The 25383-nt window shown below is 42.9% G+C and overlaps 1 protein-coding gene across 2 annotated transcripts; it reads right to left on the reverse strand.

The window, feature by feature from the left end:
• Positions 1-942: 942 nt before the first annotated feature.
• Positions 943-25383, reverse strand: LOC149317842 (cytochrome P450 2J5-like). 2 transcript variants are annotated; one of them, XM_089507310.1, is made up of 9 exons: positions 25213-25383; positions 18130-18292; positions 13582-13731; positions 9037-9197; positions 6194-6370; positions 4979-5120; positions 3956-4143; positions 2412-2553; positions 943-1177 (listed from the first exon to the last, which is right to left on the reverse strand). In XM_089507310.1, the coding sequence occupies exons 1-9, from the start codon at positions 25381-25383 to the stop codon at positions 987-989; spliced, it is 1485 nt and encodes a 494-aa protein (XP_089363436.1). In that variant the 3' UTR covers positions 943-986. The 2 variants fall into 2 exon arrangements, with proteins under 2 accessions (XP_089363436.1, XP_089363443.1); XM_089507317.1 differs by lacking the exons at positions 9037-9197; positions 13582-13731; positions 18130-18292; positions 25213-25383 and adding an exon at positions 7565-7612.

Raw genomic sequence — 25383 nt, forward strand, 5'->3', positions numbered from 1 at the left:
GAAGTGGAAAAAATCAGTGTCAAAAAGACGCGGGTTAAATGTGTCTAGAGCATGTTCCGCCTTTCAGAATCGCATCTGTGATTCAGATTAAGTGGGAAGCAGGGTTGTTCAAACAGATTTGAACCGAACTATGATCCAGTTCAAAAGGTAGTGGGAATGAGGCCTTTGTCTAACAAAGAGAAGCCGCAGGTGTTGGATACCGAATATTCCCCATACTCTGTGCCTGTGAGAGACCCTGGTTGGGAGACTTCTGTCTATGTAGGAGGTACAGTACTGCTTTCTGCCTTTTTGCTATGCATCCTCTTCTGATCCTGTCCTCTGGGCTATGAGCTGTTCCTCTTAATTTGGTGTCATCTGCAAATTTCTATCATTTCTGTCCTTGCAAATCACCCCTAGATTCAAACTCACAATCTGTGAATGAGAATATCATCGTTGGGATGGGGCTTAACTACATGATTTGTTGTTGTGTTCCTTCAAGTCATTTCCAATTTATGGGGACCTTAAGGTGAACCTATCACAACATTTCAGAAAGGGGTTGCCTTTGCCTTCTTCTGAGGCTGAGAGAGTGTGAATTGGCCAAGCTCACCCAATGGGTTTTGAACCCTGGTCTTAGTCCCATTTCAAACCCCTACAACCACACTGGCTCTCTTAACCGCAATGACAGAACTGCCTCCATTTCTAATAACTTCTAACCAATTTCTGGAGTGTTCCTTCCTTCGGTGAAATGGCAACGGCACGACAAACGGATAGTAGTGAGAAAAGGGCTTTCTTGTTACTACAGATTTGTCCTGCCCTTTTTCCTATTTGTGTATTTTATATGTATTAGCCTATTATTTCTTAGATTGCACGCCAGAGGCAGGTTTACTCTTATATATTTATTGTTTTATGTACATCGCTGTACAAAACTACAGCGCTATATAAATAAAGATTAATAATAATAATAATAATAATAATAATAACAATAATAAAAATAAAGTGTATATCTTCTAAGATAAACCGGTGCGGGGAACAGCGCAGAGTTTGTAAGGATGGGGATGGAAGGTCAGCCCCATCACAGGCTCTTTCCGGAGCTCTTTGACACCTTCTGGCAGCTGGAACCTGAACACTTTTAGCAAGTTGCTGAAGAACAGGAAGAGCTCCATCTTTGCCATCTGCTCCCCCAAACACATCCGAGCCCCTGCCGAAAACAGGAAAGGAGGAAAGGAAAGCAGTAAGCAAGTGAGTAAGAACAGCCAACAACTCCTCCTCACTTTAAGAAGGCGATTTGTGGGGTTGTAGCTACTAGGCTGAGGACCCCAAAATGTGGGCATTGATCCTTCCAAATAAGAATTCCCTTCGCCTGGGGAAATTTCCCTTTAGTCCCATATTTCTAGCATTGCAGTTAGTTAAAATGTGCAGTGACACATTTTTGGATCGGTTGGATTCTGCGATACATAATCAAACCAAACATGGGAGTTTTATCCCACTGGGGCTAATTTTGCCATTAAAGAGAGATTAAAGCACATTTAAAGCATCTCACAAATAAAGCAAAAGTGGCAAGTAATTGCGCAAAAGACTATCACACGCAATTGCTCAAATAAAGCGATATCGGAAAAGCATGTCATTGAAACCTGAAAGTAAAAAGATGCACATTTAATGCTTCTTTGTGACTACTTTAAAGGCAAGTTCTGCACAATGTTGTGTGAAATTGTTTCACAGAATTACACAATTTTCAGGGATATTCATGGGATAAACTCCCGATCTCCTCCGTGTGATAAACTCCATGGAGAGGGAAATTCCAGAGGAGCAAGAAGGATTCAGGAAAGAAAGAGGCGCCAGGGACAAATGTCAGAAAAAGAAAACCAGCCTGTGTTTTATTGACTATAGCAAAGCATTTGACTGTACTCTTGTCCCTCCACCTTCGCTGAGGGTAGGGCAACGTGGAAAAACCGCAGATAACAAAACCACCATGTTTTTACCTGAGAGAACACCTCTCTAGGGATCTCTAGGTCCTCCAGGGCCACTCTGTGGTCAACATCTGCCAGACATTGACCGAAGAGTTGCACTGGAGGAGCTACAAAGGCCTAGCAGAGTGTTCTCTCTAGGGATCTTTTCCCCCAAGACATAACTGGATGTCCTTTGTGGTCTCTTCCAACTATGGTTCTATCATTCTAATACAGTCCTCTTCTGGAGATGAACTTGCCCTAATAAAAATCTTCCCAGGAAGGGAAAAAATCTTTGGCAATAATGGGAGTGTGGGAAAGGGTTAAACCTCCTTTAAACCTTTAGTCCCAGGGTCCTAATTTGATTTATTCCTTTGCCAACCACAGGAGAGCTAACATCAGATCTCCCACTGTTTCATTTACTCTCAACTCCAAATCTCTGCAGAGATAATGCCAGTAAACACAGCGATAAACAACGGCTGCCCTCACCTGCTCCGAATGGCAGAAATTCCTCTCTAGCCACGAAATGCCCATCCTTGTCCAAAAAATGGTGTGGGTTGAACTCTTCTGGGGTCTCCCATTGCTCAGGGTCCAGAAGAACGGAGCGCAGATCTGTGATGACAATTGTATTCTAAAAGGAAGAAAAAGTTGTGTCTGTATGCTTCCAGAACAGTACTTTCCCCTGATCCAACAGTAAGGATCAAAGGCCGCATCCGCACTGCAGAGATAATAACCCAGGTTGACGCCACTTTAATCTAAAAAGTCATAATCCAGTTTGAGAGGAATGTAATATAATGCTAGGGAATCCTGGAAATTGTAGTGTTTTGTGAGGCATTGAGCCTTCTCTGTCAGAGAGAGCTCTGGTGCCACAATCAACTACAATTCCCAGGATTCCCTAGCACTGAGCCAGGGCAGTTAAAGCCGTCTGAAACTGGGTTATTTCTGCAGTGTGTTTTGGACCCAATGTAAAGAACTGAAGCATTAGCGAATTCTACTAAAATGCAATTCTGAAGTTTGTCATATGTTGAAAGGAACTTGTCTTTGAAGAGGGAAAATAGAACATGTAGGTAGGACATGTAGGACTTTTATATTGCCCAGATAAGTTAGCTGAATAAATGTATTAGAAACCATGATTTTGGGTTGATATAAATTGAGGAACCAGTTTCTATAGAAAGCCAGACAACGGTCAGTAATCTTGTGCTCAATTAGACAAAAGACGGACATTAGCATTGGCAGACTCTGCTATAATGAAGAAGTTTCGCATCTCTACATACAGAAACTCCCTGAGGCGAGTTCCCCTTTTTACTGTCTGGACCTGAAGTCCGGCAGGTATCCATGGGATGATGACCATTGCCACCTTGCCCTCTGAGGAAGGGGCTAATGGGAGGCGAAGGAGAGGAGAAAGCACTCTTTTCTTTGTATAGTGAAAAATGTAAAAAGCTTGTTTTTCTGTAACTCTTTGCAATGCACAGTTTCTTGGCTGTGTCTCTTACATATGCAATGAAGAACTCCTTGTATCCTGGGACTATTTGTGAAGTGTTTCCTGGCTTTTGAATTTTTCCTGTTTCGTCTTCACAAAGGTTCCAAATTTCTTTGGACTTTAGGCTTTCTTCCCAGTTTTCTAGGCAGGCGGCCCATTGCGTGTACATTGTGTAGCCTTGGGATTGTTTATCCATGGATTCAAGCATTCGTGCTTTGAAAATATCCCCAAAACACATAATTTCCATAAAGTAAACCTTGATTTTACCGTTTTATATAAGGGACACCATTTTACGCTGCCTCCGTATTTAATGGGACTTGAGCATCCACGGATTTTGGTATCCACGGCGTGTCCTGGAACCAAATCCCAGCGGATACCAAGGGCCCCCTGTACTTGGCAGACGAGGGTTTCCTGAATTTCAGGGAAGGGACTTTTTCTGGACCTTCAAACTTTGCGTTTCACAGGACGTTTCTGTATGGATATACAGTATAGCCCATAAAGGATCACCTTTGCTCTTGCAGTACACAAACGAAGCCGTATCACTTTTCTGTACCTTGGGAATAGTAAAACCTTGCATGTTCACATCCTTCACGCTCCGCCTGGGAATCCCAACTGGTAACATAAATTTCGCCCGCAGGACCTCATGAACCACAGCGTTGGTGAAGGGCAGTTTGTGCCGATCCTGATAGCAGATTGCGTGAGAAGAACCAAAGACACCCGCAATCTCCCTGTGCACCTTTTCTGAGCAAAACAGAAGAAAGGGAGGTCTTTCCTGAATAGTAAAGCATATCTACTTTGCAAAGTTTAATCACTTTGATCACACTATCACAACTCCATCTTACGTGAATCCTGGGATTGGTAGCTTTTGTTAAGCAAATTAGAATTCTTTGCCAAGTTGTTCAGGGCGTTTCCCTGAACCTGAGCACTGGAACTCTCTGGCAAAGAATTCCAAGTACCTTGCCAAAATGCAAATGCTACATTGCGGTTGGTACTAGCTATATCTGATTTGCTCTTACCCAACATCTGCAGCTCATTGTGCATTCCCCGAACCTCTAAGAATATATCCCCGGCATCTGAGGAAATAAATGTTAGCCCACAAAAAACCATGATATATTTATCTCTTAGTTTTAAGGGAACATTCCTTTTAGTTCACTCTCTCATAATCTTTCAAGAGCATTACCCACAAATTAATTTACTTTTATATTCACTTCATGTACTTATTTGATCTACTTCTTATGTAACCAGGATCCAAAGTGGTTTGCAACGTAATTAAAGACAAGTAAGAATACGGACAAAAACAGTTATGCTATTAAAAAGGTAATAAAAAAGTTATAATATAAACTGAATGTTGCTTTAAGCTGTTGTTGGAAGCAAGGAATGGTATAAAATCATCATCGCCATCTTCCCTGAAGGATCGACGCCGGGTGGAGCCATGATACTTGCTTGACGGATATGAATGAATATTTATCACCCACTCGCTATGAATGTTGGAACGATTGTGAAATGCTCCTAAAGAACCAAACTCTTCCCTGCTAGGTTTTCTGTTGTTCCTTTTGGCGGCACATGCTGTCCTCACCTTGGATATCCGAATAAGCCACCATGAGGAGCAGAGCCCATTGCAAAGAGGTGGCCGTTGTCTCGGTGCCGGCTATAAAGAGGTCAAGGATGCACTCTGCCAAATTGTCTTCATTGTAGGTAGAGTTGGGGTCACCTTTGCTCTGTTTAAAAAGAAAAGAAATACTGTTTAAATCCTATTACAGACTGCATTTCAAAGCTTGCATGTGTGTATTTACTTTGAAGAGTCACCTCTTGGCTTATGCCAACCCCATGATTTTTGTAGGGTTTTCTTTGGCAAAGGAATACTCAGAGGTGGTTTTGCCAGTTCTTTCCTCTGAAATAGATCCAACGGCGCCTGGGATTTGTTGGCGGCCTCCCATCCAAATGCAAACCAGGGCTGATCTTGCGTAGCTTCCAAAAAGAGTGATCTGGTGCCTTAGGTCCAAAACACACTGCAGAAATAATCCAGTTTGAGACCGCTTTAACTGCCCTGGCTCAATGCTAGGGAGTCTTGGGAACTGTAGTTTTGTGAGACATTTAGTCTTCTCTGTCAGAGAGTTCTGGTGTCACAATGAACTAAAGTTCCCAGGATTCCCTACAACTGAGCAATTTGTAAACAAATGCAACTTGTTTCGTAAAGATCAAGCAGACAGAAGGCATTGTAAATAATGAAAATAACTTTCTGGCCTTGCATCACACATTTTAGTGCAAATATTAAGACACAAATAGTGTTCAGTTCAGCAAGTATTGCAGAATGCCACACTGCAAGTCCGCTTCGAAGAGGGCCATGACACACAGCTGTTAATAAAATGCTGCAGTATATTAAAAAACCACATGTTAAATTAATAAAATATATAGCATTGAGCCAGGGCAGTTAAAGTGGTCTCAAACTGGGTTACATCTGCAGTGTGTTTTGGGCCATTGCCTTAGCATTTTGCCATGGCAGTTAAAGCAGAATCACAGTGCTTTAACTTCGTTTTCGGACTGCAGCTCCTAGCATCCTCAGCCAGAGTAGCCAACTATGGAGTGCAAATGGCGCCCCTGGACTTTTTGTGTCCTAGGCGACTGCCTATGTGGCCTATATGGGAGAGCTGGCCCTGGTGATTCTTATTTTGATATGAGTGGTAGTACATTAAAACTATTTAACATGCTGGCTCTAGGTTGCATGCTTTTTGGGTCGCATGCAATTTGGGCCAAAGCAGGAAAATGTCTTGAGATGATGGGGGAGACTCACTTTCTCTATTTGGAGCAGATAGAAATCAATGAAATCCCTCGGTTCATGGAAGGACTGCTGCTCCTTATGCTTCTCAATCTCTCTTTTTGTGAATGAAAGGACCATCGCTGCAGAATAGAGGGCCTTCTGGTGAGGCCCTGGCAGTCTTTTCATCAGCCGCGGGAAAACTTCAGTGACCTAAAAGGAGGAGAGAAGGAAGAAAAAGGAAAACCCTGTCATCTATTTATTGATTGATTTGACTTATAGTCCTCTTTTCTCCCAAATGGGGCCCATAGTTTGGCATTACACTTATCCCTCCATATTTGCGGCTTTGATATTTACGGGTTCAGTTATTCACAGATTTTGTTAATATGTTCTCTCTAGAAACATCTAGGTCCTCCAGTGCAACTCTATGGTCAACTTTAACTAAAGGCTGCACTGAAGGGCCTAGAGGTTCCTAGAGAGGACACTCCGCTAGGCCTTTGTAGCTCCTCCAGCGCAGTTCTATGGTCAATGGAAGACCTAGAGATTCCTAGAGAGGACACTCCGTTAGGTCTTTGCAGCTCCTCCAGTGCAGTTCTATGGTCAGTGTCTGTCGAATGTTGACCACAGAGTTGCCCTGGAGGACCTAGAGGTTCCTAGAGAGGTGTCCTCTCAGATAAAAACATGGTGTTTTTGTTATCTGTGGTTTCCCCTCATTCACGGGGGGCTTGTGCCACGAACCCCAGCGAAGCGGGAGGGACAAATAACAATAAACAACCTTACAGGAACAAATGCTGCAAAACTCTGTTACATTTCTTTTTCCTATCAGGAGGAGCCTATTATCGTAATGGGACATCCACACGGAAGAGTTATAGCGGTCTGATCTCACTTTAAGTGCCAGGGTCCCACCCTTCAGAATCCTGGGATTCTAAGTTTCATGCTGTAAACAGCCCTGAGTCCCAGTCCTGGGATATAAATAAATAGAATAATAAACAATAATAACTCTCTGCCAGCGAACTCTTGGGCTAAGAGAATTCTCGCATTCTCCCTAAACTACAACTCCCAGGATTCCACAGCATGGAACCATGGCAACTGAAGTGGAATCGTAGCGCTGTAACTGTGCAGCGTGGCTCCATTCCAGGCCAAACACTGAGGTTTTTGTCCAGTTCGTTTTCTATAAGAAAAAATAAACTTCCAAAAGTTGTTAATTTCTTGATGAAGAGGATGGGAAGATTTTGAATGTTTCTGACGTAAAGGAATGCAACGTCTATATATTTACAGATCCCTAAAGTTTGTCCAACAAAGCTGTGGCTGATGGACTCTACGCTTATCCCTCTGCATTTGCTAGGGTTAGGGGGGCACAAGACCCCCATGAATGTGGAAAGACCGCAAGTAACAGGAAAAAAGCACCTCTCTAGGACTCTCTCGGTCCTCCAGGGCAACTCTGTGGTCAGCATCTGCCAGACATTGACTGTAGAATTGCTCTGGCGGAGCTGCAAATGCCTAGTGGAGTGTCCAGTCTAGGAATCTCTAGGTCCTCCAGGGCATCTCTATGGTCAACGTCCAACAGGCATTGACCATAGAATTGCGCTGGATCAAATGCCTAGTAGAGTATTCTCTCTAGGAACCTCTAGGTCATCAAGTGTGACTTTTGGTTAAAGTTGACCATAGAGTTGCCCTGGAGGACCTAGAGATTCCTAGAGAGAACATATGAATAATAATCTGTGAATAATCAAATCCACAAAAGTCAAAGCCGCAAATGTGAAGGACGAGGGTATATTCAAATAATATTTGTCACCCCAGACTATTTTTTGGGATTTTCCAGCACCGGATACAACGTTTCATTCCTATCTTTGAGTTTCTTTTTAATTCTTAAACATGCTCTAACCAAACAAACAAAGAAAGAAAAGGTATCATTTGTTCCTTTCTCTTCCATTCTCTCTCTCTCTCTCTCTTTTAAAAAAACCCTTTGGAGTTTTAGCAGATCGTTGAAACTTTTGCTCAGTAGCACTATCCAGTCACTCTACATTTTAAAAAATGGAGAGAAGAAAATTTGCCTTTGATTTTAAAAACAACTTCAGCCCATTACATCCCAGGTCTTTAAAAATATCAAACAATTTTGGAAGCGCTCTAGTGCAGATCCAAGGACTCATTATAGACAGTCCCTAAAAAGAATGGAACAAGTGGATGTGGAGAAGGTTTGGATTTGGACCCTTGTGCATTCAGGCATGTTTCCAAGGAGTTATACTGCAAGAAGTTATATTGCAAAATCCAAGGATTTATATTGCAAGTTCTTTTTCTGCCAGGTCATGGACCTCTGAAGGTGAGGAGCCAATCAGAAAAGTGAGTTGGCAACCCTAATCCGGCACCAGAAACATGTCTGAATGCACAACGATTTAAATTCAAACTTTCTAAGTACTTAAAGCTCCTTGAATTTAATTGGCTTCCCTTTCTCATATGAAATCTGGATTTATGAACGCTCGTGTTCTTTCCAGTAAATTCATGAAGAACGTTGCAAATTTCAGAATACTCTCATAACGAAATGAACCAAATTAAATTATGTTTCATTGACCAATGACTTACTGTTATGGTTCTGGGGATCCTGATTACAGATGTTAGTCTGTGAGTGCATCTACGCAGCAGAATTAATCACGTTTGAAACCACTTTAAATGCTGTAGCTGCATCCTATGGAATATTGAAATTTGTAGTTTTACAAGGTTTGTAGCCTTCTTTGCCGAAGAGTTCTTCTGGTGCCTCACAAAACTACGAATCCCAGGATCCCGTCGGATGGGGCCATGGCTCTTAAAGTGGTGCCAAACTTCATTATTTCTACAGTGTAAACTTCCCCTATTTGAAAGAGAGAGAAAAAAAGAGAACTTACAGCATGACAAAAGCTGCCTCCAAATTTTAAGAGAAAATCAACAGCTTCCATCATTTGCTGGAATTCTTCATCTTCAAGAGAAAATCGATATCCAAAAGATAAAACGCATATCAAACTGGAGACTGCATTAGTGATGGGGAGTAATGGATCCAGTGGCTGCCCTGAAGGTAAAGGAATGTAAAAGTTACTACTATTATTATGATTATTATTATGATTATGATTATTATGTTTATTCATATCCCGCTTTCCTCTCACTACAGGGACTCATTATTCTGTCCTTCATGTTGCAAGACAGAGAGTGAGGCTTCGTGATGGAAGTGCTGGAACTGTATTGGGAACTGGACTACAGTTTAAATTTATGTTTGAATCCAAGCAAAACTAAAATGGCATGAAATTCTGTTCCAAAATGTACACAGATTGTACATAAAACTATGCCACAGAGTGACTGGGGCAGATCCAATTATATTTCCATCCCACTGGAAATATCTCCATAGAGAATACAGCCAGACAGCCACACACACACACACACACACACACAAACCCCATGGTGCACTTCTATATGCATTGTGTGCAGACTCTTTCACGCCAGATAATTACACCACGGGGATCCCACTTTGACTAAAATGAAAGGAAATGAATAGCAACTGCCATAGCTCCATGCTACCCAGAAATGAGGATGCAGATTCAGGTCAAGTGTGAATTTCTACAGATGCAAAATGTGAAGGAAAGCAGATATTCTAAGATGGTGACACTTAAACTTTGGTCCTCCAGGTGCTACAAACAAGGAGACTCCCAAAAGTCCCAGTCTTTTTAGCCAGCATGTGCTTTATAGACTGTAGCAAAGCTTTTGGCTGCATAGATCATGAAAAGCTATGGCATGTCCTTAAAGACATGATGGGAGTGCCAACACATCTGATAGTCCTGATGAGGAATCTGTACTCGGGGCAGAACAGAAGACAGAGAAACAGAATGGTTCCCAATTGGAAAAGGGGTCAGACAAGGTTGCATTCTATCACTCTACCTATTCAACTTATATGCAGAACATACTGCAGTGTGCCCGCACTGTACGCGGGTGCACCATACGCGGCTTCAAGCATACGCTGAAGTTGTGTGGCAATTAAACAAATGGTGCATGCGCTGCAAGCACGCTCCCCATTGTTTGCAACAGAGCGCAGGCATACGTGGGATTTCCCTTACGCGGGGGGATCGGGAACAGAGGAAGGAATATCAACCATCTAAGATATGCAGATGACACCATAGTACTAGCAGGGAACCTCCCAGACCTGGAATAACTACAACTAAAGCACTACATGGCTTGGGTCCGGGTTACTTACGGGAATGCATCTCCCTATATAATCCGCCCCACACTCTTAGAACAAGTGGGAAGAATTTGTTGGAAATACCATCATCCAAACATGTTTCGACTTCCCTGAAGGCATTTAGTATAGCTGCCCCCAAACTTTGGAATGGACTCTCAGAAGAGACCCGCCTTACTACATCTCTAGAAATCTTTAAGGAGGCGGTAAAGACAGAACTCTTTCGCCATGCTTATCCTCCTGACCTCCTATGAAGACCATTAGTATGGAACGAGTCCAGCTGACCCCTTGATTGATGGATGCTATTGTTTTAAATTTGATGTTTTTTAGGTTTTATGTTTTTATTTTATTGTGGTTGTAATGTTGTTGTAATTTTAACTTTGTGATTTTAACCTTGTTGTGATGCCGCTTCAATCCATGGGGAGAGCGGGAAGATAGAAATAAAAATTATTATTATTATTGTTGCTGTTGTTAAGAAAGGTCAAGGAAGAAAGTGCAAAGGCAGGCTTATGGCTGAACATAAAGAAAACAAAAATAATGACCACTGAGGACCTTCACAAATTTGAATTAGAGAACGAAAAAATAGAAATAGTAAAAGACTTCCCTTATCTGGGATCAAACATTGATAGAAATGGAGACTGCAGCCAGGAAATCAGAAGAAGATGAAGAATGGGAAGAGCGGCTATGAGAGAACTAGAAAGATCCTAAAATGCAAAGACATACAGCTGAGCACCCAGTTAGAATAGTACAAGCCATTGCATTCCCTATTGGCATGGATGGATGTGAGAGCTGGACAGTAAAGAAGGAGGATAGGAGGAAAACCAACTGATTGGAGATATGGGGCTGGAGAAGAGTGCCAAGGATCCCAAGGACTCCCAAAAGGACAAACCAATGGGTCCAAGCCAGAAATCTCTCTAGAAGCCAAGATGAAAAAAGCTACCCGGTAGGCTGTCATACTTTGGACACATTGTTATTGTGGGCTTTATCACACGGGAGGAATTTCTCTTAGTTTCAAATGAAAAGAAAGTGGGGCCAGAACGCATTCACGTGAATTCACTAGTTCAGCGAATTTACGTGAATTCGAATTGTGTTCAAACTGACTCCCCATTGCCCAAAAATAGCTTACCATTGCCCGAAATTGCGCGTGATCACCTCTTACGCAATAACGTCAAACCCCCTGATTGTGTTCGGACTGACTTCCCATTGTCTGAAATTGCGTGTGGTTGTCTATCATGCAATAATGTGAAACCCCATGATTGCGTTCGGATTGCCATTGGATTATACTTCCAATTTGCCTTCCATGAGAAGGCATGAATCGTTAGAAAAGGCAATAATATTAGGAAAGGTAGAAGGAAGTAGAAAGAGAGGAAGGCCATGGACCAGATGAATGGACTTTATTAAAGAGATCATGAATATGGGTTTGCATGACCTGGGCAGAGCAGGAGAGGACAGAAGGACTGGAGATGTCTCGTCCATAGGATCGCCATGGGTCCAGGTCAATGTGAAGGTAGTTAACAACAACAAGGTGACCTCCTATTAATCCCAATTTTGGGGTCAAACCATATGTTTTTAAAACCCAGTTCTCCCCCAAAGAGTGAACTGGAGGTTTTTAAAATTGCCTTGCAGCCCTGAGGCATCAGAAAACAGTGTTTTCACATCAGAAGGAGAGGAAAGTTGTGTGTTCCAACAAGACTAGAACCCAGGAGAGGATGCATTATTTAGCCTTGTAGATTCAGTCCAGGATTCCCAAGGGTCCCAAAGAGAACTGGTGTATGTTTGTTCTTTGTTCTCCAGCTTGTTTGGGTTTTGTTTTGTTTTGTTACATTATTTTACATTATCTTTTAAAAAGGGGAGTAGTGCAATAGCTCAGTTGTGATGTAATCTCATTAAGGTTTAATGCCCAGAGCAAATGGTATAAATGGTGTTGTATTATTTCAAGTTTGATAAAGCAACATGGGCCTCACATTCCCACTCACAATCAATCAATCAATTAATCAGTCTTTATTGCTTTTGGCCAATGGCCATTGCAAAAACCAAAGTAGTAAAACAATACACATAAAATTTCCATAAAAGCAATATACAATGAATTGTATCAAATAACAGAAGTTTAACATTAACAATTGTGGGTAACTTATATGACATGAATATGTTAAATGGCCCTGTACAGACGGGCCCTTTGATGTGCTAGGGTTGCCTTAGGGTGGCGTGTGCACACGCCCCGTAACTCTAGCACATGATGAGGCCGTTGCAGCTGTGGAGCACCACCCACACGGCGCACACAGCTATGACGTTGCAGCTGCGCAGTGTCCAAACAGCGCTGTGCAGCTGTGACACCATCGGGATGTCTTTGTAGGTTTGCAGCAGTGCAACTGAACTGCAGAAAGAAGCAGCTTTTTAATGCTTCTTTGTTGCTGCGCAGCAGCGTCGCACAGTTTGGTTGCTGTGGCGCTGCTGCAGAGCAAAAAGAGGTGTCTCTCCGGCGCCTCTTTCTGGCGGTCTGTACCCCACCATTCACAGTTGAACCCTTACAAATAAATTGCTCTGTGATGTGAATTAATGGATCGGTTCAGCAGCGGAGCGTGGCTCACACTGCATTTGCCCCAGTCGCATTTTCTTTCTGTAAAATAAAATAAAATTCTATGATCCTGGAAAACGAATTGGTTCAATTTGAAGCGTTTTCAGCAGGACTTTTTTTTCTCTGCCCATCACTGCAATCGCATTTATCTACTTCCATACGCGCATCAAAGGGTGGGCGCACACAGGTTGTTAATTCCCACTTTTCCACCCAGCGACCCCTTATCATAGTGAATCGATTCCGAGCCACATCATGTTCACACTGACAGTGGATCGATTTGTGAATTTGATTCTTCAGATCGATTCTTGAAATTGATTCCAATCTACATCTGGTTCACTTGAATGCAATTGATTTATCCAAAAGGATGTGGAAAAAACCAGCGTCAAAAAGACGTGGGTGAAATGGTTCTAGCGCATGGCCCCCCTCTCTGAATCACTTCAGAGAACCAAAGTCATTGAAACTGCTTCAAACTGATTTGCAAACCAGTTTAAAACATAGTGGGAATGAGAACTAATCCGACTGAAGTGCAAATGCAATGATGGTGCAAAAGAGTGTGCTGCTGTTTCATTACCTTTCCAGGTACAGGCAAAGCAGTTTTCAAAAAGAACAACCTGAAACGACTGAAACAATGGGACATTACTAAATATCACGCACCCTTTGCACGGGCAAAAATCTCCACCAGCTGCTGGGCCTCCTCTTCGATCTGGTGCTCCATCCCTTTCTTCCCCAGCCCCAGGTTGCGCATGGTCACAGCACCAAACCGTCTCTGCTGCTTCCAGGTGTGTCCGTTTGAAAGTACAATACCTGAGGGCATCGAGAATCAATGAGAAAAGAGCGCAAGCACCCAGAATGCTGTTCATGCCCATGCGACTAAGAGCAATCATAAGGTGAGCAGAGGCTGGCGTCTGGCGTTATCAATTGCCGCCAAATGGACTTCAATGTATTGCAGTCCCATCAAGAAGAGACCTCCAAGTCACCTGGGAATCAGTGGCCCTGACCAGGTCTTATAAAACCAGATGCTGAACCTATTTTGGGGAGATATAGGATTATATACAGGGAAACAGATATTTCAAGAAAAAGTTTGGATGCAGCCCTGGGGATGTGTGCCTTTAAGTCACCCGTCAACTTACGGCACTTTCTTAGGGTTTGCTTTGGCAAGGAATACTGATTTTGCCATATCCTTCATCTGAAATGTGGCTTGCAACACCTGATATTCACTGGCAGTCTCTCATCCAAATACTAACCAGGACCAACCCTATGTAATTTCCAAGATCAGAGGGATCATTTGGTACCTTCAGAGTATTTCGCCAGAATTGAACATACTCAGCTGAAATAAAAAATAACTGGAAAGGCTTGATAATTGCAGATTTTGTTCCCATCCTGGATGAGCCCTTACTTGACTTTTTCCACCTCGCCATGCCAAATGTTTTCACTTACAAAAGTAGAAGCGAGAGGGGAAAGAGGAAAAGAACCAAGAGGAAAGCAGGAAGAGTTTGGGGGTTACTTGAGGAGAGGAGAGAAAAATGTGGGTCTGTATGTGCCTTCAAGTCACTTGTCGATTTAGAGCAACTCCTTGAAGTCCATAGGGGTTTCTTAGGCAAGAGAGATGATCAGACAGAGACGAGATCTCTTTCCCATCCTTATTGTGATCACGCAAAAGCATTTCATAGACGATGTGCTTATCCTGTCACTGAAGTGGAATTGTATTAAGGCAAACTCCTGTTGGTACAAAATAATAGGACAATTCCACTTCAATAAGTGTGACGCCATATGAAGATCTTTTGCGCAATCATGGCCAATTGCACCCCATAAAAACCCACCAAAAATTATGATCAATTGCAGTTCACGGATGGGACACTGACAGGATAGTTGTGACATCGTACAGAAATCTTTTTGCAATGGTGGCATAAGGACGGGACAAGGACATCCTTTTCCCTGTCTGATAATCTCCCAGGGAACCTCAGAGATGGTTTCGCCAGTGCTTTCCTCTGAAATGTAGTCTATAGCACCTGGGATTCGCTGATGGTCTCCCACCCAAGTACTAACCAAGGCTGATCCTGTTTAATTTCCAAGATCAGAGGGGATCTGGTGCCTTTAAGGCATTAGGCCATTAGCAGAGGGAAGGCTTCTTCTTTTTTAACTGGATGTTGTGTCTTCCTTCCCTCCATAGACCTCCTCACCTCTTTCTCTCGAGAAGATAAAGGAGACTTAGCTTTTACTATATCTTCTTGCCATGGTTGTAGTAAGCTAGGATTTGCATGCTGAGTTTTCCACAGATTCTTACTTGTTTCTGGAGATTTTGCTCCTCTCTTATCAGAACGGTCCCTAAGGATTTTAACAGACAATTAGCTTTATCTCAGGCTGGGTTTTTCAACTGCTGGGCAACTTTGGTCATAATGTCTTTCTTTCTTAGCTTATGTTTTCTGTTATGGAAAACATGCCAATAAGGTTTTGATAGGCTCAAAAATGTAAAAAGTTAAGCTCAAGCATTGGGCTCTTCCTTGCTTTCAGGCTGATTTCGGAAAGACAGAATCACTTATTTCAAAGGCCGTCAGACATCTTATGTATGACGAATCACAGTAAGTCATACATCTTTTGGCATTACATACTTGATGATGGAGAAAGGATTATTTGAAGACAGTTACCTCCTGGTCCTCAAATATAATTTCTGCATATTCACATCCCAGGAACCACATCCTGCCCCCAGTTTCACGGCTTTTTGTTTTATGGCTCCTGGTTTATAGCCATGTACTTCTATACTAGTTTGCAGAAATATTCTAATCTATACTGGATTATAGCACCTCTTTATTGAATTGAGATGGTTTGTTACATCTATTAATATATTTATTCTTAATATATTTATTTATATCCCGCTTTCCACCTAAAATTGGTACTCAAAGTTGCTCACAATTCAAAAGAACAGGACAACTAAAAGCATACAAAAAGTGAGCATCAAAATAGGATGAAATTACTATAGTATTAAAACAAATCAGGGAATAAAAGAATAAAGGGCCATTAAAAAAGATAAAAGCTCTAAAAAGCAGGTGTCAAAACATTACAGAATCAGCCAGCCTTTATAAAAAAAAGACCCTTTCTGTTTGTAGGGCCAATTTACGATGGCTGCTTTTGTGAATGATCATAGCCATGTTATGGAGTCTGTGAAACAAGGCACCTCTTCTCTGCATTTCATTTGATCCAGAGTTTTCTCAGAGGCATCTTATAATTAGATTCTCTAACTGTATAATTAGTTCAATGTGCCCAGGATCTGTGGCACAAGTGAGAATATACACTGGCATGCTCTAGCATGACTGTTCCTATGTTCAGAGTGCCAAAGGACATAGGCCAAAATCTTACAGGATGTGTGAGCTCCTCTATGGAGGTAGTTGGATATTTTTCCCCCTGATTGAAATGTACACATTCAGTCCAAAGTTGTGGGAGGGGACTTTCCTGTGCAGCGCCTGTTTGTGCATGCAGATGTATGCGCATAATGCTGCGGAAAGTACATGCTGTGATGAGGCATACTGCACTTGCATAAAGGCACATGCACATTTGATGGTGCAACTGGTTTCACATTTGGTGTCTTCATTCAGTTGCAACATTATTATTATTACTGCTATTTTTCTTCTATCCCATCTTTCTCCCAACTTAGGGACTCAAATGACATTCCCATTCAACACAAGGGTCATGCAGCAGAATAAATGCATAGGACCACATGCAAAGATTTAGCAGTTTATCACATGAGCCCTGTTCTTGAGCCTCAATCGCATTAGAGAAAGAAACTAGATACATACTGGTTTGGGAGCTTATTTAACATGCTGCACTATGCCTCAACCCTTGAGGAGAGGCAGGAAAGAAATAAAATTCATCATTAGCCATCATCATTATCATCATCTGTCAGGTGTGCTTTGATTGAGAGTTCCTGCATGGCAGGGGGTTGGACTGGATGGCCCTTCTTGGGGTCTCTTCCAACTCTAAGATTCTATCATCATCATCATGATCATCATCACACCATTCCTCCATTAACGTTATCAAGGCTGTCTGTGGCATAGACTCTTCCCATAACCTTGCCTCCCTGCCCAGCATGTCTCCCCGTTGTTTATTTCTCTTTTTAATTGGTTTTAGCCATTATGGCATTGCAATTTAGGCAAAAGGGGGGGGGGAGGAAAAAAGAAGGTGAAATACAATCTGTCTGGAGCTAGTTGGGGGAGTGGGAATTGGGGAAAGCAAGAGACACTGAGACCTCTTGGCTGGTCAATGTCGGATCTGGAGATGGAGACATTATTGCATGGCAGGGCTAATGTTGTTTTATTTATGTTTTATGCGCTGTTGGGAGCCTATTCATGGGACTTCCCCGTGAATGAAAAAAGGATACCCCAACCATGCTTCTGAGACACAGCATTCACACTTTTGAGACAACGTCATGCGATGAGTATTGCTAAAGGTGCTTTTTCCTGCTTTAATTGTGGTTTCAAAGCCATGTGTGATAAAGTCCTACACTACATGACCCTAATCGAGAAGCTTGACCATAGCAAGCAAGTGCAATGCAGTGGCAAAACACCAACTAATGCATTCCAGAACCCTAATGCTTTTGACTTTTCTTCATACAACTCTTCACAACTATTGCCGACGCCTCACATTTGCAGCTTTGATTATTTATGGGTTTGATTAATATGCGCTGTCTTAGGAGCTGGTCCTTGGGAGGTTTTGGACTTCAGATCCCAACGGCCTCAGTCAACTAAGCCGATGGCCAGGGATTCTGGGAGCTGAAGTCCAAAACATCTGGAGGATCAGAGTTTGGGAACCTCTGCTCTACGTCCTGCAGAGAAATTCTGCTGGAAGTTGGCCACAGAGTTGCATTGGAGAACCTAAAGCTTTCAAGAGAAAGCAGTTCTCTAGCTATTTCTAGGTTCTCCAGTGATTTTCTAGTCAACTTTTGGCAGATCTTGACCATAGAGTTGCATTGGAGGACCTAGAGATTCCTAGAGAAAACACCTCTAGGCATATGTAGGTCCTCCAGAGTTATTCTCAGGTCAGGCTTTGGCAGATGTTGACCATAGAGTTGTGATGGAGGACCTAGAGATCCCTAGAGAGGTGGTTTCTCATATTTAAAAAGTAGTATTTCTTATTATTGGTGGGTTTTCTGCTTCCACGGGGGTCCTGTGCCCCTAACCCCAACGAATGCGGAGGCCCTGCTGTACTTACCCTTTTTTTTAAAGGCTTCTTTAAGTAAAGGGGTCACCGGTCGTCCGGCCAGGCCTTCTGAATGGGTGACCAGGCCTTCCTTCACCGTTTGGAACCCGGACAGGACCACTAGAGGGTAATGGCCGACCCATATAGTGTAAATATGTCCATATTGCTTGGCCAGCTGGAACAAAACAGAAGGGCAGGGGAAACAACACATTCACACGAAGGGATTGTTTCAATTAACAAAGAGTCCTCAATTCTTCTCAGCTTTGTGACTTCTTCTTTTTAAATTATAATAATAATAAATAAAAATAAAACTTTTATTTATGTCAAGCTTTTTGTAACAACAACCAAAGTGGCTAACAGCATATAAAACCATACAATAATATCATATACACAATATCTGCCCCTTAAAAAAGAATTAAATAATCTGCAATTAAAACTACATAAAACATTAACTATAAAATCAAATAGTCATGGGGAGAGTCATAACATAATACATAGATGTACATAATGTTTGGGAGTGGTCATTTGTGGTTATTTGTGGTTATTATATGGCCAAGGACTTCATTCTGGAAATACACTCATACCTCCATATTTGCGGCTTTGATATTTGTGGATTTGATTATTCATGGATTTGATTAATATGTTCTCTCTATGAATATCTAGGTCTTCCAGTGCAACTCTATGGTCAACTTTAACTAAAAGTTGCCCTGGAGGACCTAGAAATTCCTAGAGAAAATACTAGGCCTTTGTAGCTCCTCCGGCGCAGTTCTATGGTCAGTGTCTGTCGGATGTTGACCATTGAGTTGCCCTGGAGGACCTAGAGATTCCTAGAGAGAACACTCTACTAGGCCTTTGTAGCTCCTCCAGTGCAGTTCTATGGCCAGTGTCTGTCGGACGTTGACCACAGAGTTGCCCTGGAGGACCTAGAGATTCCTAGAGAGAACACTCTACTAGGCCTTTGTAGCTCCTCCAACGCAGTTCAATGGCCAGTGTCTGTCGGACGTTGACCACAGAGTTGCCCTGGAGGACCTAGAGATTCCTAGAGAGAACACTCTACTAGGCCTTTGTAGCTCCTCCAGCGCAGTTCTATGGCCAGTGTCTGTCGGACGTTGACCACAGAGTTGCCCTGGAGGACCTAGAGATTCCTAGAGAGAACACTCTACTAGGCCTTTGTAGCTCCTCCTGCGCAGTTCTATGGCCAGTGTCTGTCGGACGTTGACCACAGAGTTGCCCTGGAGGACCTAGAGATTCCTAGAGAGAACACTCTACTAGGCCTTTGTAGCTCCTCCTGCGCAGTTCTATGGCCAGTGTCTGTCGGACGTTGACCACAGAGTTGCCCTGGAGGACCTAGAGATTCCTAGAGAGAACACTCTACTAGGCCTTTGTAGCTCCTCCAGGGCAGTTCTATGGCCAGTGTCTGTCGGACGTTGACCACAGAGTTGTCCTGGAGGACCTAGAGATCCCTAGAGAGAATACTAGGCCTTTGTAGCTCCTCCAGCGCAGTTCTATGGTCAGTGTCTGTCGGATGTTGACCATTGAGTTGCCCTGGAGGACCTAGAGATTGCAAGAGAGGTGTTCTCTCCGGGAAAAACAAGGTGTTTTGTTATTTGTGGTTTTTCCACATTCACGGGGGTCTTGTGCCCCTAACCCTAGTGAATGCAGAGGGACAAGTGTACTTTATTTATTTCAGTTATTTGGGTATTTACATAAAATCATACATTAATAAAATAAAACAATATCACTTACTCCTCCCTCCCATTTCATCATTCTTACACACATTCTTACTTTTGGTCTTCCTCTTAACCTTCTCCAGGCTAAACATCCCCAGCTCCCTAAGTCTTTCCTCATAGGGCTTCATGGTTTCCAGACCCTCCACCATTTTGGTCATCCTCCTTTGGACACATGGCTCCAGTTTCTCCACATCCTTCTTGAATTGTTTTGCCTAGAACTGGACCCAGGATTATTCCAGGCAGGGCCTGACCAAAGCAGAATAGAGCGGCACTGTGACTTCCTTTGATTTAGACGCTATACTTCTATTGATGCAGCCTGTGATCTTAGCATGTGGGTCGGGTGGCCAAGACATGAGACATATGATAAGAGAGATCTAAGAGATAAAAAGTTCCATCCAGCCACTGAAATACTTTCCAGAATCAACAACATCGCCATGTTTGATGAGTTGAACTTGGCCCTGAAGGCAAAAGGGAGATCGGGAATGTAAAGGTGTCGAGTCATGAAAAGTTGTGCCGCGGCATTGTCTGAAGCTTTTGAATTGAAAAAGGCGTTCTTGGCTCTGCTGCCCTTTATTTAGCTGCATCTAGATCAATAGCGTTGGAAGGGATTTGATGCCATTACCGCTGCAGGAAAATTTATATATTGGGAATGCTGTGCCATCTGGTAACTGAAATGCCTTCCTAGAGGAATTTAATAAAAAATGGCATCCTGGCCTAAGTCACATTGTTAGGTTATATCCAAAGGTCCCTATTTGGCAAGGATGGTCCCAACTGATCCTCTGCTGTCCCACTTTTCAGCTGCTTTCAAACTGTCCCAATTTCTCTGTCTTCCCCATTTGTCTTCTGCTTACTCCAGTTGCTTCAAACTGAGTTCAATGTGCAAAAATAGTTTGCATTCACTTAGTGAGGAAGAGGAGAAGAGAAGGACAGAATCTATAGTTTTTGATGGGTTTTCGGGGGGCTCTGTGGCCATGTTCTAGCAGAGTTTCTTTCTGACGTTTCGCCAGCATCTGTGGCATCTGGCATCTTCAGAGAAACAGAATCATCTTGCCCTTTCCAGCAGACTCAGGCAAAAGCAAACTGCTGCTGCCTCTCCCAGCTTGTGTCTTCTCCCTCATTAAGAACATTTGCCATCATGGCTGTGATCGATTATTGCTTGGCCACGCAAGTCCTGGTTTTCATCTGTGAAATCTTGGAGGGTATTCTTGAGTGATGGGTCTCCTGTAAGGTCTCAAAACATGGGCAGGTTCATATGGGAGAACGCAGACCTTCAAATACCGACAGAGATCTGACTTGAGCTCTGTAAACTAACAGCATTTTGGGGTGCTGCCTTCTTCTTCTGACTCTTCCTAGAGATCTAATGTGCGAATGGCGGACATGGCTGTCCATTGCAATGTGAAGCTGTCCCCTGAGCTGTGCTCTGATATATATCTTTGTACACCAATGCAGCTGTGACACCAATGCACTTGTGACTTTGACTTTTGTGGATTTGATTATTAGCAGTTTTGATTTGTATGTTCTGCCCGGCGTTGACCAAAGAGTTTTGCTGGAGGACCTATGGTCAACATCTGGCAGATGTTAACCATAGAGTTGCACTGGGGGACATGGAGATTCCTAGAGATGATTCTCTTAGATAAAAAGAATAGTAGGTTTTTTTTAAAGTTGCATTTTCCCCACATTCCTGGGGGTCCTTCACCCCAAACCCCAGAGAATGTGAAGGGACCACTGTACTACAAAAATGCTATAAGGCTCCCCATGGCTTCCTTCCAGAGGAGTCAGTGGCAGTTAATGGGTCGTGATGGAGGTATATCGCTCTTAGAGTCAACATAAAACCAGTATGTATGCAGAATATGTATTACAGTCGGCTCTCCTTATCCACAGATTTTTTTATCCACAGATTCAAGCATCCACAAAAATATCCCCCCCCCCCCAAAAAAAAAAAAAAAAAGGATAAGATCCAAACTCTTGACGTGAAGTCGAAGGCGTTCATGGCCGGCATCCATAGTTTTCTGTGGGTTTTTTGGGGCTATGCGGTCTCTTCTAGACCAGCCTTTTCTGAAGATGCCAAACATAGATAATAAATCAAATAATAAAAAAAATATTTATATTTTCCCGCTTCTCCAGGGGGGATCGAGGCGGGATTACAAACCAGTAAAATACATACAAAACGCATCAATAAAATGCAATAACAATAATTTTTACATTGCTTCAGATGCGGGCAAAACGTCAGGAATAAATTCTTCTAGAACATGGCCACAGAGCCTGAAAAACCCACAGAAAACTCTTGATTTTCCATTTTCTATAAGGGACACCATTTTGCTTTGCCGTTATATTTAATGGGACCCTGTAGTTCATTAATGTCCTCTGAGGCCTACCTAGTAACACCTGTCCTGGTCAGGTGCCAAAACCAGGTGTTTTCATTTATAGCCTGTCTTCCAGTTTCATTGTAGTCAGAGACTAATTAAACATCTTTATTGGCTTGCCTTGATCTGAATAAAGAGACACCTCCAGCTGTCTGTCATCAGCATATTCATGGCAATCCCCTACAGACCTTGCATAATCTCACGGAGTGCTTTCATGTCGATATTAGATGGGGCAAAGGGCAAGTAGGGATGAGGCAGAAGGTTGCTTGCATTGTACAGTAATGCAAGCTCAGCTAAATCCACATTTTCCAGTACACAAACTTTGGTATCTATAATTTCTCGGATTTCATGGCTCAGTTTTCCAATACAAAAGTTTCATGCAAAAGTGTTCAGCAAATTTAAATCGGGTGTCCCTAGGAGAAATACACAGGAATGTAAGTGGATATGAAATCTGGTGTTGCAGGTGTACCCTTTAAACCTGTATTCGGCTGCTTCTCTTCCTATCTGCCTTCTTCACTGTCTAGCTTTCATAACCATGCATAAAAACAGGGAATTGATGGTATGGACAATCCTAACTTTGGTATTTAATTGTACACATGTCCTTGCCCGTTTGCGGACTTGGAGTCCGCGGTTTGGGTCTTTTGCAGATGGCAAGCAAGGAGGGACAAAATGGTGTGCATGCCCGCAGTGTGCGCTTGGTGGCGCATGCGGGAGTGCATCACCATTATAACCAATGGGGTTTGAATATCTGAGATATTTCTGATTCGCAGTGGGGTCTAGAATGGATCCCCCGTGAATTGGGAGGGACGTGTGTGTGTGTGTGTCACACTTTCAAACTGTCAGAGTGCGAGACCAGAATCCTGGACAATCAACCAGTCAGCTTAATTGATAAATCAACAGTACTTTATTGATGGTTCCAGAATCGGACATTCCACATCACCCAGCTTCTTAGCTGAGACTGACCCCTCCCAACCAACCAATGCATAAATCCCTCTTAGCAAACTACTCCTCCCCTAAGCAAAAGCCTGCGCTAGCGGACACCCTCCCATTCCTCCCTGGTTCCCATCCTCCATAGCTCATCTCCACAACCTAGAGACTGCACTCCAAATCTCTGAGAACCAGGCCTTCAAGGCCCCCTGATAAGCACCACCTGGAGCTAACAGTTACAACCCAGCTTTCCCTCTACAAGCCTAGCTAAGCCTACCCTAGCCCTCATTATCCACAACCACTATATATCTGGTAGAAGACACCAGGATTCTAACACAGATCATGTGCAGTTCCTTCACAGCTGCCCTAATTCTGATTTCTTGACTGCAGTCTTCTGATTAATGACTGAGCAACAGTATGAAAAATCTTGTAATATTTCTGTGTCTTTATCAGCTGCTTTAAAGTTATGTAAGTCATCTATGATCTGCGGTCATTATTTTTTCCCCTTCATGTTCAGCTGTATGTCTGCCTTGGCACTTTCTTCCTTCACTTTTTTTTGGTAACCATTCCAAGTCTTGGCTGTTTTCTCCTAGTAGTATGGAGTCGTCTGCATATCTTCCATTGCTGATGTTCCTTTCCCCAATTTTCATGCCTCCTTCCTCGCTCTGAGTCTAATCCTGCTTTGATGTTGTGTCATTTCCGATTTATGGCAATCCTAAAGCAAACCTATCATGGCTTTTCCTTTTTTGCAAGATTTGTTGCAAAGGGGGTTTGCCATTGCCTTCCCCTGAGCTAAGAGCATATGGCTTGTCCATAGACACCCATTTTGGGCGGACAAATCAAGCAGATAGGGGCTTTAAGATGCAGCCCAACAATCAGATATTGTGGCACACCCATTTTTTAAGACTGATCCATAGCTTTTCATGATCTATACATCAAAGGCTTTGCTATGTTGGATAAAGCACAAGTGGAGCTGAATCTTTGTTCGTGAAGCAAAGCCAGAGATTTTATTTTGAAACGCTTTGGTGTGCTTCATTATCTAATGTATGTTTGCATCCCTAGTGCCTCTTCCTTTCTTGAACCCAGCTATGTAGGAAAAGTCTGTGGAGTTTATCAGACGGGAGGCTAAGTGGCTAAATCCTGTGCAGAAACAGGATTTAAATCCTGGAAAAATCCCACAAAAGCGGGATCGTTTTCAGACTCATCGGAGGCATTGAGCATTGATATGAAAATAACCCACACAGAAAGTGGACAAAACCAGCCAATTTTGTCCACTTTCTGTGTGGGTTAATGCCAGATTAATGGTGAATGCCTCCAACATCGTGTGAAAATGGTCCTGCTTTTGCGAGATTTGTCCACTTTCTGTGTGCATTAATTCCCATTTTAAATCCCGTTTCTGCACAGGATAAACCCCGTGTGATAAACTCCTCTGTTGCAGAATTTTGACCAGGACTTTGCTTGCATGGGAAACTAATGCTCCTTTTGGTTACTGCAATGCCCTTTCTTGGAATCAGGAATATATTGCTCCATTGTCTCCTGTTCTCTGGAGCAGCAGAAAACAAGCTTGTTCCGTCCTCAATATCATCCCTTCAAGTATTTAAACAGGGCTATCATATCAGCTCTTAATCTTATTTTCTCCAGGCTAAACTTCCCCAGCTCCTTAAGTCATTCCTCATAGGGCTTGCAAGTTTGCAGATCTTCAACCATTTTGGTCACCCCCCTTTGGACATATGGCTCTAGTTGCTCAACATCCTTTTAAAATTGTTTTGCACAGAACTGGACACAGGATTCTTCCAGGTGAGACCTGACCAAATCAGAATGGAGTGGCACTACTTCTTCCCTTGATCTAGACACTATACTTCTATTGATGCAGCCTAGAATTGCATTGGCCTTTTTAGCTGCCACATTGCACTGTTGACTCCTGTTCAACTTCTGGTCTACTTGGACTCCGAGATCCCTTTCACATGCTTAAGTCTTGTTAAGCCCTCCTATGGGTTTAATGAAACCTTGACCCCAAATGACCACAGACAGAATATGATTCACAAACCCTTAAATATGGGTTGGTGGGGAAATACCTGAATGAGGATGTCTTGAGAAAGCCGGATGCCTGTCTGCCAAATCCCTCCAACGATCGGAAGTGGGAAAGGCCCGGGAGGATAGTGTCTGTGCAAGCGGAGCTGTTTCAGATAGTGCAGAATCAGAAAACCCAGCGGAAGAAGGAGCAGAAACCCCCAGATCCCTGCCAT

This window comes from Sceloporus occidentalis, unplaced genomic scaffold (genome assembly GCF_023333645.1).
Source record: "Sceloporus occidentalis isolate IW3139 unplaced genomic scaffold, rSceOcc1.0.p SCAF_2, whole genome shotgun sequence".
NCBI lineage: Eukaryota > Metazoa > Chordata > Lepidosauria > Squamata > Phrynosomatidae > Sceloporus > Sceloporus occidentalis.